The sequence below is a fragment of the Pogoniulus pusillus genome, chromosome 5 (assembly GCF_015220805.1).
Source record: "Pogoniulus pusillus isolate bPogPus1 chromosome 5, bPogPus1.pri, whole genome shotgun sequence".
Classification (NCBI taxonomy): Eukaryota; Metazoa; Chordata; class Aves; order Piciformes; family Lybiidae; genus Pogoniulus; species Pogoniulus pusillus.
In genome coordinates, this window is record NC_087268.1 from 39,944,399 (window position 1) to 39,958,859 (window position 14,461).

At 38.8% G+C, this 14,461-nt stretch overlaps 1 protein-coding gene across 5 annotated transcripts in view; it reads left to right on the forward strand.

Annotated features, from left to right (window-relative positions):
• STK24 (serine/threonine kinase 24) overlaps nt 1-14,461 on the forward strand; it is a 66,316-nt gene that overhangs the window by 29,012 nt on the left and 22,843 nt on the right. For all 5 annotated transcript variants that reach the window (XR_010302393.1, XM_064143860.1, XM_064143862.1 and 2 more), the window contains 3 exons: nt 9,685-9,741; nt 13,148-13,256; nt 13,369-13,526. Coding sequence is in view for 4 of the 5 variants with exons in the window: in XM_064143860.1 (XP_063999930.1) it covers nt 9,685-9,741; nt 13,148-13,256; nt 13,369-13,526 (324 nt within the window). In the remaining variant the exon portion in view is untranslated. The remainder of the gene's footprint in view (nt 1-9,684; nt 9,742-13,147; nt 13,257-13,368; nt 13,527-14,461) is intronic.

Genomic DNA, 14,461 nt, shown 5'->3' on the forward strand with positions numbered 1-14,461 from the left:
TTTGAACAGCTTTTCAGTGTGAGTGAAACTGAAAGTGGTTTTGTTGGGTATTTTATTAAAACAAATTTGGTGTTTTGCCTACTTCTCTAGGAATTCAGCAAGGATGACTAGAAACAGGACTAAGAATTCCTAATCTGCTTTCTATTCAATAAAATATCTGTTAATGCATGTACATTCTAATGAAATGAGATCTCTAGTTATATGTGGGAAGTGTTATATTATTTGGAGGCTCTTTGATTCATTATATACTTAGAGAATTCCTTTCAAAACTAAATCTACTTACTGTTTCATCAGTTTTTCTTGAAGAGAATTGATACTCAAAGCACTCTTCTTTCTCTTTGAGGCCTTTCAAATTTATAGTAAATTTCAATTACTCATTTAAGAAGCAAAATCAATTTTAACTGCTGTCTTTAGTAGTATACCAGATGATCTACTTCAGTGTGGTTAGATTTTTGCTCACACTTTTCCAATGAATAGGTCATTTTAGCCAATGTTTTATAACATCTGCTTTTGCTTCTCTTACACTCCATAACCCCCCAAAGCAGTATATTACTTTTCATGGTTAACAGTGGCTAACTCACCACAACTGGTGATTCACTTATCTTTCACTCTTCAAAGAACCATGGACATTACTTGCAGACTCTACTCTAGAACTTGAATTGTTAGCTGTGACAGGATGGGAAGGGCGGAAAAAATATTTCTGGTGGTTACACCAACCTGGGTGTCTTTAGGCTTGTTCTCTCATAGAATGGTATCTCTTGCTCTTCAAAGCAACAGTCTTCTATTCACAGCACAGAATTTCATGTGTACTGAAACAAGTGTCTTTAGGAAATACTTCAGTTTGGTTTTATTTAATGAAATCTGTGATAACAATAAATAAATACTTTCTCCCTCTATAAAATGATATATCAATCTTTACAAGCTTCTGTTGTAGTAATAGCCTGGAGAAGAGGAGGCTCAGGGCAGACCTCATTGCTGTCTGCAACTACCTGAAGGGAGGTTGTAGCCAGGTGGGGGTTGGTCTCTTCTGCCAGGCAACCAGCAACAGAACAAGGGGACACAGTCTCAAGTTGTGCCAGGGTGAAGTATAGGCTGGATGTTAGGAGGAAGTTCTTCACAGAGACAGTGATTTGCCATTGGAATGGGCTGCCCAGGGAGGTGGTGGAGTTGCTGTTCCTGGAGGTGCTCAAGAAAAGCCTGGCTGAGACACTTAGTGCCATGGTCTGGTTGACTGGCTAGGGCTGGGTGCTAGGTTGGACTGTATGATCTTGGAGGTCTCTTCCAACCTGGTTGATTCTATGAAAATTCTATGAAATAGATGGAAATACAGATGGAAGAACATTAGCCAATGAATGGATTGCCAAAGAGATGTTTAAGTGAAGGATTAACTGCAGAATGGAACTCAATATGCTTTTTAGGAAGTGTTGGAATGATGGTGGCATTCTTTTTCCTTGTAATGAGGCTTGGTCAACAGACTTGGAAGAAAAGTTGTGCTTACTGAGATTGCGTTTAAGAACAAACTACACTCTTAGAAAGGTGATGTGAATTGACACTGAAATATATGTTTTCTTCTCAACTCTTTTCTGTGAAGACAACTCTAAAAGATTGTAAAAGCATTACAGGCTTTCTTGATAGCTGTTAAAAAGTCATAGAATCCTAGATACAGAGTGGTAGAACTGGTTTGTCTGTTCGCAATGGAAAGGGCTTGATTTTTTGCTACTTACGCTAACAGAATTGGGTACCTGTGGTGTTCAAACTTTGGAGTAACTACAGTGCAAATAACTTTCTTTCATGATCAGTAATTCTATTCTTTGTCACATCCTTTTCATCTGTCAAAAGAGTTATTATATGTCATTGAGCAATCTGACATCTGGATAGGCTGTTTGAAATTCAGGGATGGATTGCATACATGCTGTGTCCAAGGATTCCATACTGGAAAGAATGGAATGAAAGCACATAGCAAAATGCTGTTTGTTTTGCAGTGTTAGCATATGGCAGCACTGGATCTTGTTCTGATTAGATTTAAATTGAACTACTGATGTATATGAGTACATTTATAACTAGTCAAGAAATGACAAGAGTTGAGGCCTCAAGGTGGATGGAGTTGTATGCATTCCTTGACAAAACCATGCATTTGCTGAATAACAGTAACACAGACACTTTGTACTGTTCCAGAACTCACTTTGGCAAATGGCATCTGTTCTAATACTGATGTGTGTCTTGATTTTGGAAGGAGATGGTGAATGAGTAAAATAATGCCTGAAGCTGAGCTCAGTGATTGTGAGGAAAGGAAAACATTTTAAAGAATTCAGATATATGAGTCTTCATATTCCTTAAGATGTATTTCTTTTTCCATTAATAATTTCTTCCCTTTTTATGGAGAGTGTCAGAGTGATAGATGTTTTCAGATCCATTTTAAGCAGGTGTCTTTGGTGTCTTGCACAGCTGGTTTTGGTGCCAGATCTTTGTTGAGGGGGTGGTGAGAGAGCGTCTTTGGCATTATGGGATTCTGCCACCTGGTGGCTTTCTGAAGCAGCATTGACTTCAGATGAATAGTTGAAAGCACAAGTGTTAAGAAATCCTGGGGAAAAAAGTCCTTAACTTAAAAAACAGGGAATCAGTGGGCAAGGTTGCTAAAACCAGATATAAAGGAGAAGTCCCATGACCTCTGCAACATGTTTTTCAAGTCAAGAATCTGAGAATCAGCGTGCAAGTATTCGAGAAAGCTTCTTGTTGTTACAGCTGTCAAACTTGCCTGGAGGTTCTTATATGTGAAGTTAACAGAAGACAAATCTCCCCAAGGAATGATAACAAAATGTAGCAGGATCACAGTGAGAGGTTATCCTGTTGCTTGTATTTTGTATCTAATGGTTCTTTTAAATTTGGTTTCTTATTCTGGTCAATCACTGTGAATATTAATACTAAATATATACAAGTATTGAAATGTAAACCTCTTTCCCCTCCCCATCCCATATTACTTTGGTATATATCCAGTTAAACTGAATTTTTTTATTAAACAAAATATCACACATCACATTGTTCAGTGCAAGATCAGTTTTGGAACAAATTTGTTCTTTTCAGATTAAGTTGAGTTTCCATTTCTGTTTTTCAGTAATGTAGGGTTCTCTACTAATCCAACAGTGGTAAAATGTTTGGTACATATATCAACTTAAGCCAGTTCTGATTTTGATTAGCAAATCTGTTGTGTTATTTCAGTCAGGTATGTAAGTTCTAGCTTGTGATCATTGACATAAAGTGCTTGAAAGTACAGATTCTGAGTGGAGTTTGGGGTGCTCATCTACACAAGTAATGAAGTCTTCTATACATTTATATACAAATACCCTCTATTCTGTTTTTAATTGTGCATCATATATTTAGGATGGGAAATACTCATTCTCACAATAAATTTAAGGTGGGAAATTCTTTTTCTCACTGTAGGTGGAGGGATTTTGTTTCGCTCAGAAACAAATGTGCTCACTGTTGTCAAGTTTGCATTAGTTGACTTCCTTGATTTAAGACTTAGAGTTAAATACTAAACTACTCTCTGGGTCACCTGATGCTCTTACTTCCAAGTCCTTCTAGTCAGTCTCTTTCATGACACTGTTGTGCTTTCCTCTGCAACTTCTCCTTCCCTTAAGAAAGGTCATTTATTAATCAATATGCATCATGGCTTGGCTGCTTTATGTTAGTCTCTCCTGTATAATATGATAGTGCTAAGAAATGTATGACTGTGTTCTTCATTAAAAAAAAAAAATTAAAAATTGAAAGAATTAAACCCAATGTACAGAAACCCCCCCCCAAGCAAAAAAAACTAAAGACTAGCCTCTCATATACAGATGTTTTATAATCCAGATTAAAATATTTTTTCTATATCTTCTGTAGTTCTCTGATTTCAGTGAAATTGTAATTCTAAGACTTGAGAGGAATTTCTTAGTGGATGGCTTTTTCTTTGTTGTTTTTTTTTTTTTTGGTGGTGGTGGGTGTACAATCATTCATTTTTACATCTTTGCCTGCTGTAATTGCACTTCTTTTACAAATACTTTCGTGGTGACTTAATGAAGAATACTTTATTAGATGTAAAGATGCTATTGTAAGGTTTTTGTGTGGTTTCAGAAGTCGGACCTTGAGAAGAGCAAACTAGTTTGGAAAGGATTTGCAGAAACCTTGCCTTTTTATATCAGAGCTTCTTTTAGATCCCCAACTTGTTCTTTTCCTCAGTTTCATAGCATCAGAGGAAAACCTCTTATTCCTGTTGTGAAAAAGGAAAATGTTCCATTTGCTGTTATTAATGTGCTCGTCTATGTTGAAATCTATGCTATGAGAATAGCAATCCTAACTTTAGATTGATGTCTCACTGTAGCTCTTCTTGGTGATGGCCAGTGACAGAACAATGGGCAATGGGTGGAAGAAAGTTGAGGCATAGGAAGTTCCATGGAAATATGAGGAAAAATGTTTTCACTGTGAGGGTGACAGAATGCTGGAACAGGCTGCCCAAGGGGGTTGTGGAGTCTCCCTCTCTGGAGATACTCAAAACCTGCCTGGATGCATTCTTGTGGGATCTGGTATAGCTGATCCTGCTCTGGCAGGGGGGTTGGACTAGATGATCTTTTGAGATCCTTTCCAACTCCCAACATTCTGTGATTCTGTGTATTTGGAAGAAAATGAAATGCTATGTTTTAACTGGTGCTTAAAAGAAGATCTAGTCTTATTTCAGATCTTAAAATGGAGCACTGAGTGTTGCTAGTCATGCATAACATCTTCCTGAAAATATAAGTGATTATGTGTAATATGCAGTTACTGATCTAGACTGTGGAAAAAATGTAGTGTTTTCATTGTTCTGCTTGAGAGGAAACCTGGGGGATGTATACAGAACAGTATGGTAAGTACAAGTGACAAAAGAATTTGAGCAGCTTTAAAAAGGAAAGTGACAGTAGGTGTTGGAATGTGAAGCATGGCAGAGATACTCTGGAAAGGAAGGAAAGGAGGAGTCAGTTTGCTCCGGCGATGCTACGGCCAGTTGATAGTAGTGCTCTACTTGCTTTGTGCTGTTTGTTACAGGGTGTAAAATAAGTGTATATATAGGTTACTGGCTCTAAGTTACAATATGGATGAAGTGATTAATTAAAACTGCTTCACCAGAAGCATGAAATTCAGTAAGGCCAAGTGTAAGGTCCTGCACCTGGGTCGGTGCAATCTCAGGTACAGATACAGGCTGGGTGATGAATGGCTGGAGAGCAGCCCTGAGGAAAAGGCCCTGGGGGTCTGGGTTGATGAAAAGCTCAATATGAGCTGGCAGTGTGCATGGGCAGCCCAGACAGCAATCGTGTGCTGGGCTGCATCAAGAGAAGTGTGGCCAGCAGGGCAAGGGAGAGGATTTTCCCCCTTTGCTCTCATCAGACCCTACCTGGAGTACTGCGTACAGTTCTGGAGCCCCCAGCACAAGAGGGACATGGAGCTGTTGGAGCAAGGGCCACAAAGATGCTCAGAGGGCTGCAGCACCTCTGCTATGACGACAGGCTACGAGAGTTGGGGCTTTTTCAGTCTGGAGAAGAGAAGGCTTCGAGGAGACCTTATAGTGACCTTCCAGTATCTGAAGGGGGCCTACAGGAAGGCTGAGGAGGGACTGTTGACAAGGTCTTGTAATGACAGGGCGAGGGGTAATGGGTTTAAACTGGGAGAGGGGAAATTCAAACTAGATGTTAGGAAAGGATTCTTTACAGTGAGGGTGGTGAGACACAGGAAAAGGTTGCCCAGGGAGGTTGTGGCTGCTTCCTCCCTGGAGGTGTTTAAGACCAGGTTGGATGAGGCCTTGAGCAGCCTGCTCTAGTGGGAGGTGGCCCTGCCTACGGTGGGGGGTTGGAGCTTGGATGATCCTTGAGGTCCCTTCCAACCTAGACCATTCTATGAACTTAATTGCATTTTCACATCCATGGAGTTATTTATATAACATGAAAGAGGAACTGTAGAAAATTTTAAATCACTTTGAATCTAGAGCTACAAATGTAAAGATGCCATAATGATAATGTGACAATTGCTTAGCATGGCACTGAGATACAGATAAAGCTATGTATGTTTGTTCCCTGACTGAGTGTCCATACTTTACTTGTTTCAGAGTGTAGTGGAGTTTATTTGATCTATGGCTTTTAGGTGGTAAATTCAGATACGTAGCTCCAGCAGCTAATGATGAAAATTGCAGATAAAAGACTAAGCAAAGCAAGAAAAGTCTTGAAAAAGATAAATGATGATTTTAAAAGACCATGAATTGTCTTATTTTGTAGTTGTGTGTGTTACAGGACTGTATAACTATGTTATTAAAATTATATTCTTAAATAATTTAAATTTTTGAAGCTATTTTTTGCTACCTCTAATTTTCAACTAGAAAATTTAGTAACCACCTTTATGGACAAGTTATCTTTTGGGAGATTTTATTTCAAGTTGTTAAATTACAAGTTAACCAAGATGGTAGCCAAGGGAAGATTATTATTGACTTCTTGGTGAGGTGCTTGTGGTTTGTGGTTGTTTTTTGTTGGTGGGGTGGGTTTGTGGTTTTTTTGGTTGGTTGTTTTTTGGGGTTTTGGGTGGGTTTTTTTGAGAGGATTGAGGGATTTATTTGTCCTACCTTGTTCTTCGTCACCCAGGTGTTTCTATTAAAATCAAAGGTAGTAATACAATTGACATGCTGTCAAAGTGGAATGTAAATTTTGTAGGCACAGAAAATCTGAATATTCAGAGAATTTCATGCAGCTTTGAAAGACATCAGGTTGAAGAAAAATTCTTTTTAATTGAGTTTAAGAAGATTTCTGAAGATGAAATGACTTACTGTAGGACACTTACTTATTCTGTACTTGCTAACATGTAGAGCCTCACAGGGACAGAAAATACCTGAGAAGCTCTTAGATGAAAAGCAGGTATTGTAGTACTCCAAGTGACTCTTGCAAGGCCAGCTGTAGCTCTTGGAATATCTGTGGTGTCTGCAGAAAGCAAGCATCACAGTGCTTATATAGACACTAAGATAGCTTATATTTTAAAACTACTTTCTGTAATATTTTCCATAAGACTATGTTTATCAAATAATATTAGTTGATTCCTAAAGAAAGGTATCTAAAATTAGCTGTTTCTCTGTGTCAAAGGTAGTGGATGATGAAGGAACTCTAAGGTCTTGTCTGAAAATAGTAGTTTGTGTAATGGGCAGTAGATGGGGCGTTTTCCTACAGAAGGTACATCCTAAGACCAGAAATGGGACAGAAGCAGATGGAACTACACCTATAGTAATGGCTAAAAGGCTTAAGGGAGAGCCAAAGGCTAACATTTTCCAGTCCTTCAGTGGGTTTAGAAGCAGCCATGTTCTACAGTAGATTTATATACTTTTATAAAAGTTCTGATCTTTACAGATCAATATTAGTCTTACCTGCCCTGGCTGTGAGTTGTTACTTTTACATGAAGTTTTATTTTGCAGAATAAAGTAAATGAGTGTTGTTGCTGTATATGTGCTCATTTGTCTGAGAGGCTCCTATGTTTTTATGTTAGAACTGTCTTTTGAATGTTTTGCACAGAGAGTTAAAGCCAGCAAATGATGATATAACTTGATACTCATAAAAACTAAAAGAAAATCCACTCTGTTCCATGTAGTAATTTCAATTGAGTATCTATCTGGTAGATTTACAGTCTTGCTTTAAAACACATTTCAAGGCTGGTACTGCAAGGAAAAGGTAAAGTAACTGCTTGTCTTGCCATGTTTCAGAGTAACATGCTGTGTTAGCAATGGAAAGAAATCATAGAACCTTAGAATGGTTTGAGTTGGAAAGGGCAGTAAAGATGATCTAGTTCCAGACCAGTGCCATAGGCTACTAGACCAGGTTGTTCAAGGCCCTGTCGAGTCTGGGTTTGAACACTACGAGAGTTGGAGCCCAAACAACTTTTCCAGTCAACTTCTTCCAGTGCCTTGCCTAGGTCATGGTGAAGACTTTTCCTTCTAATGTCTAATCTAAATCTAGCTTCTTCCAGCTTGAAGCCATTACCCTTTGTCCTGTCACTGCATACACTTGTAAAAAGTGCCTCTCCAGCTATCCTGTAGGCCCCTTCAAATACTGGAAGGCTGCTGTAAGGTCTCCCTGGCATCCCTCTTTCTCTAGGCTGAACGACCTCAACTCTCTCAACCTCTCTTTGTCAGAGAAGTGCTCCAGCCCTCTAGATGATTACAGGACTTGAACATCTCTTGTATGAAACAAGACTGAGAAAACTGTGGCTGTTTTAGTCTTGAGAAGAGAAGGCTGAGAGAGGATCTTATCAACATCTATGAATATCTGAGGGGTGGGTGTCGAGACAAAGGTGCTCATCTCTTTTTGGTAGTGCCCAGTGATAGGACAAGGAACAATGGGTACAAGCTAAAACATAGGAGGTTCCACCTCAAAATAAGGAAAATATTCTTTACTGTAAGGATGATGGAGCATTGGAAAAGGTTGCCCAGAGATGCTGACGAGTTTCATTCTCTGGAGACTTTTGAAACCTGCCTGGATGTGTTCCTGCGTAGCCTGCCCTAGATGATCCTGCTTTAGCAGGACAGTTGGACTAGGCGATCTCCAGAGATCTCTTCCAATCCCTAACATTCTGTGATTCTCTGATCATCTTCATGTCCCTCCTCTGGCCTCACTCTGAACAGTTCCACATCCTTCTTGTGTTGAGGGCTCCAGAGCTAGACACTGATTTGATCCAGTTTCTTTCTTAACATAGTATGTGTTACAACATCCTGGCCTGTACCAGGAGCCAGCAAGAGTAGAGAAGTGACAGTGCCACTGTACTCAGCACTGTTGACACTGCACCTCCAATACTGTGTTCAGTTTTGGGCTCCTCACTACAAAAAGAACATTGAGTTGCTGGAGTGTGTCCAGAGAAAGGCAGCATAGCTGGTAAAGAGTCTAGAAAACAAGTGTTATGAGCTGCAGCTGAATGAACTGAAGTTGTTTGGTCTGGAGAAGAGGAGGCTGAGAGGAGACCTTGTTGCTCTCTACAACTCCTTGAAAGGAGGTTTTAGGGAGATGAAAGTCAGTCTTTTCTCTCCAGTATCAGGTAATAGGATGAGAGGAAATGGTCTGAAATTGTGTCAGGGGAGGTTTAAGTTGGATATTAGGAAAAATACAGAGTGCTCTAATGATCTTAAATAATCTTTATTACTAGTTTGCCTTATCTTTCTTGAGTAAAATCTTCCAAAATTCTGTACTGTATATCTGATACATAAGCATTAGTGGAGAAAACTTAGCAGTATTTTTCCTCATCTCAGAGGTAGATGACTGTCCAAGGCAGTGAAACATTGAAGAGATCTGAAGAATAAGTTTTAAATTAAATTTTTGACCTAGGCAGGATTCAGTTTGAAGAAAATATATTGGAGTATCTGTTGAAATAATCAACAAAAGAAGGATGCAATTTTCTAAGGAAAGGAAATACATTTCATGTAATGTAATTATTATTTGGTATTCTCACTGACTACAAATGGAGTTTTGAAATGTAAATTTCTCAGCTGCACACTACTCTAGAGACGTTTTGGAGGAGCAGCTAAACTTTGGTTGTGTTTCAGAACTGTAAATTCTTTCTCAAGCAAGATAAATAGAACAGGTCTCATTAACTTAATAATTGATAGATATATTTTTAATGTATTTTTTTGTTGGATTTTTTTTGTTTGTTTTTCAGGATACAAAATTATGGATAATAATGGAATATCTCGGTGGAGGCTCTGCCCTTGATCTAGTAAGTAAATTATGTATGATTTTTTGTCATATTACCTCAGTTAATTACTCTCCTATGTTATAATTTTGGAAACTATAGTATGTTGTTTGGCTATGACAAAAGTTTGCTTCTAGCAAAGGAGAAAAGTGTCAATGCCAGGAAAATGTTATTTTCCAAGAGGCAAGACTGATTATTTGTATAGATGGGAAGGCACTAAGCAACACAATGTTGGATGCAGAATATAAACATTTCAGCATGCTCATCTTCAGCCAGCCAGAGAGCTCTAGCAGCTGCTAATAATTGTGTGTGTGCTTTTTGGGTTTAATTTTCTTAATTCTGCTATCATAACTTCTTAAGTTGTATATGTGTTAATGTGTTCCTGGTGGGGAAGATATAATTTAGGCTGGTATTAAAAGTTATATCTCAAAGAAAGAGAAGGAGTTGTGGAATGTCTTGAAGGTAGAGAGGTCTTAGAGAGTGACCTGAATACACTAGGGAGCTGGGCAGTCACCAGCCATATGAAGCTGGACATGAATCATCTCATCTTGCATACTGTGCTCAGTTTTGGGCTCCCCAGTTTAAGAGGGGCAGGGATCTGCTGGAGAGGGTCCAGCAGAGGGCTGCGAGGATGATGAGGGGACTGGAGGGCATGGCTTATGGGGAGAGGCTGAGGGACCTGGGGCTTTTTAGTCTGGAGAAAAGAAGACTGAGAGGGGACTTGATAAATGTTTCTAAGTATCTGAAGGCTGCCAGGAGAGGGGGAACAGGCTGTGCTCACTTGCTCCCTGTGATAGGACAAGGAGCAACGGGTGTAAGTTGCAGCACAAGAGGTTCCACCTCAACATGAGGGGGAACTTCTTTACTGTAAGGGTCACAGAGCACTGGCACAGGCTCCCCTGAGAGGTTGTGGAGTCTCCTTCTCTGGAGACTTTCAAGGCCTGTCTGGATGTGTTCCTCTGTGATCTGTGTTAGATTGTATTGTCCTGCTCTGGCAGGGGAGTTGGATGTGAAGAACTCCTTGGGTCCCTTCCAACCCCTAACATCCTATGATCCTATTGAACAAGAGGCACATTCTGCTCCTGTGTTGGAGTATCCAGGTTTGAATCAAAATTCAGAAGATTCAGTGCAGATTGTTTGCTGTGAGTGGATCGTATCCACTCGAGCTACTAAAAAAAAAAAGGCCAACAAAGCCACGCACTGTCTTTTATTTACTGTGAGGTTTAAAAATACATACAAATGGGTATTTTAAGTATGTGAGAATTGTCATGCCAGCTGAAACGGAATATCTCTGTAGCACAGTTGGCTGTTCTCAGCTGGAGCAACTAATAAACGCCTGAGGAAAGGAGCAAAAAGCAAAATGCCAGTCTAGAGGAATTCTGCTGATGACATCCCAAGGACAGGAGAGGATAGTAAATGTGGGCTTTTTATAGTTGTGCTGCCATATTTTAATTGCAGTTCCTTTCTGAAGCCCATTTATACCTTTAGTTTCCACATTCTGTTAGAAGAAGTTCTGTGGTTCTGTAGAAATTGACAACATTGCCCATAAAGATTTGCTGGAAAAAGTTTATTGTTGTGATATTTTCTTCCTGACTGAAGTGCAATTAGAAACCAAGTTTGCTTTTATAAATTAATTATTACTTTCCTCAGCTTCAAAAAGATATAAAAGAGCAGGAAGAAAACAGATGTTATAATATTTTCCTGTCCTTCTAATTATTTATTTATTAAATCACACACATTTCACTTGCATGATGACAGTGTGTTTATTCCCTAAGTTTGTTGCCTAGAAATAGTACAAAGTCTTTGATCATATCCTAAAATGCTATCGAAGAAATGTTATCAGCCACAGGACTGAAATCATCATGTAAGTCTGTATTAAGCATCTTGGGTGTGCTTCATTCGTTTTCCAGTTACATTCTGCTGCATGTTTTCCTAGTTCTGATGTGCACATTATGGTCCTCAGCTGGAGTTTACTGGACAGCTGGCACACTTTTCTCATGGGCTTTCTCAAGGCAAGACTGAATGGGATCTTTGAATTCCACATTTGAAGTGTATACATGCCATGTTAGCCTGGTGTTTTCCGTACTTGAATATGCACTGGCTCTCACAAGAGAAAGACCAAATAATTGCATTAAATTAAATGTTGCTGTTCATCTTTGAGTACAATTTAGTTTTGTGGCCGAGGTACAAGTGCTAATATTCTCAACCTTAGCCTCTTTTCACCAACTTCTTCCCCACTAAGATGAGCTAACATCTGACAAAAAGAGGTTTTACCTCACTAAATGCGCTGTATCATGCTACCAGTTCTAGAACTGTTGCTTGCAGCCTAGCCAGAGCCAAGCCTTGAGAAAGTCTTAGTGGTTTTCAGAGAGTGGCAATATCATGTATATTCTCAAAGCTAAAGAAAAGCAAAGAAGACTGCAAGTAAAGCTGTGAAGGGAAAACAGGTATGATGTCTGCATTACATGGGATTCTAGCTCTGTTACTCTGTCTTAGTTGAGGATTTCTGACTAATGTGATACTTAAATTTTTACTTGAATTTTTTTTACTGGAACTGCTCTCTGTCACATAGTGAAGTTTTGGAGATACAACTTTTAGTTTTTTGTTTCAGTGACTACTCTTGTCAAGTGAGTTAGGATACTCTTACTGGCTGAGAAGCCTCTCTGGTTACTCTCCTTTCCCCTGCACCTTCAGACTTAGTGGTGCACACACTTTTGGAATTTACATCAGTTGTAGAGAGCTCTGAGATCTTTTTCCACTGCTGTTTCTTCTCATGAGAATTAAATGATTTGGAACCTTTAGATTTTCAGATTTATACTTTCAGGTTTATATGAGGAAAAAAAGAGTTCTAAAATATGCAGTGCTCTGTCAGCCTAGCAGTTTGAGTTGTATTTAAAGAGCTTCACAAAATTTCCTCATAGTATATAGTAATAGGCTGTGGGATTGATGTGGTACCTTGTATGCCTTAATTTCTTTCTCAGGTTTCAAGATTTGGGTCCATATAGGGCTGAAGTGGAGTTGCACAATTAAATGCAGTGTAATGTTAATAATCAGATCACAGTATATATGCTTCTCAAGTGCAGTATATGTGTTTATGACCTGACCACAAAGCAAACCAATAACTTGAAACTATGTCTTTATGGAGCCTTGAGCGAACTTCTAAAAGTGTTTTAGGTAAATAAAATATTTGCCTATTGTTCATAAGGCAGCTTAGTTTAGAACTATCTCTATTTAAAAAAAAAAAGAATATTCTGAGTTGTATCTCATGTCACAAAGTTAGCAGATTGGAGGTTCTGAGGTGTGACTGATGGAGTTTTGTAGTCTTTTTATAGTAACAGTGTTATTTCTGTTCTCTCTGTTTCCCCTTTATACACACACACATAGATATAAATATATATACACACAAATAACCACATTTTATGTCTCATAGTTAGAACCTGGCTCACTTGATGAAACCCAGATTGCTACTATATTGAGGGAGATACTCAAAGGACTTGATTACTTGCATTCAGAAAAGAAAATACACCGAGATATCAAAGGTAAATTATTTATTTGTATTGTAATAATACTAGAAAAGCTCATGCAATATAAGTGAGCATCCTTCCAGTGTTAAATGTCATCATTTCCTCTATTTCCTCTTCTTGATTCCAGCTGCTAATGTATTGCTATCTGAACAAGGAGAAGTAAAACTAGCAGATTTTGGAGTAGCAGGACAACTAACAGATACACAGATAAAGAGGAATACCTTTGTGGGAACACCATTTTGGATGGCACCTGAAGTAATAAAGCAATCAGCATATGATTCAAAGGTAAATTATTTCCAGACATTAGCCAAAGTCTTTTCCTTTTCTGACTTGAATTACATAGGTTCATCTTCAGAATGTGGCTGATAATTTTGGCTGTGTTTAGACAGGTGCATGTTTAGATGATACCTAGCAGCAAGAGCTGTTGACAAGGAGAGAAGCTTTCCTAATTTATATTCATGTCTAAAGTTTCCTAGTCTATTAAGCCTACCCAGATAGCAATAAATACTACAATACTGACAAGTGCATTCTGTTGAGGAATATTTGTGATGTTTGTTTAAAAATAGAATAGGGCAAATATATAAAAAATGTTAATATACTTCCACTTGTTTTTGGAAAAAAATAGTAACACTGATGAAGAACATAGATTTGGTAGATGTGAAAGTGTTGTTTTAAAGTGCTGTTACTCATCTGTGGAAGAATGTGCTGCATAAATCTGCTGCTCTCTGACCATCTTCTTTTAGATAATCCCTATAGGGGAGGGTTTAATGTTTAATATCAGATTTACATTACACTGGATTTTAATTTAGCAGAGTGGTACAGCAGCAGTACAGTTGTACTGAAATCACAGCATGAGCTCAGTATATCAGTCGCATCACAGTAGAAATGTGATTACCATGACTGGTCTCCATATGCTCACCAGCTGTGCCTGGTTGCCAGAAAGGAGGGTATTTACTGACTCCAGCTCAAGACCATAGCTCTTTTCAAAGTTTGTCTTGTTGGTTACTTGCTTTTTATACTTCTGTTAAGCGTAGCTGTGTAATACAGCTCCTTGCTGCCCCTCTCTTACCCCTCCTCCATGCTGGTCTTACTCATTCCCATAAGATAGTACTCTACTGATTGTATCAGGGAAGGCTGTTTGCACAAACTGATGACAAAGTGGTGCAGCTGTGTATCTGTGACCCTCAGATCTCACTTGTGTAGAGATAAGATCACCTTTC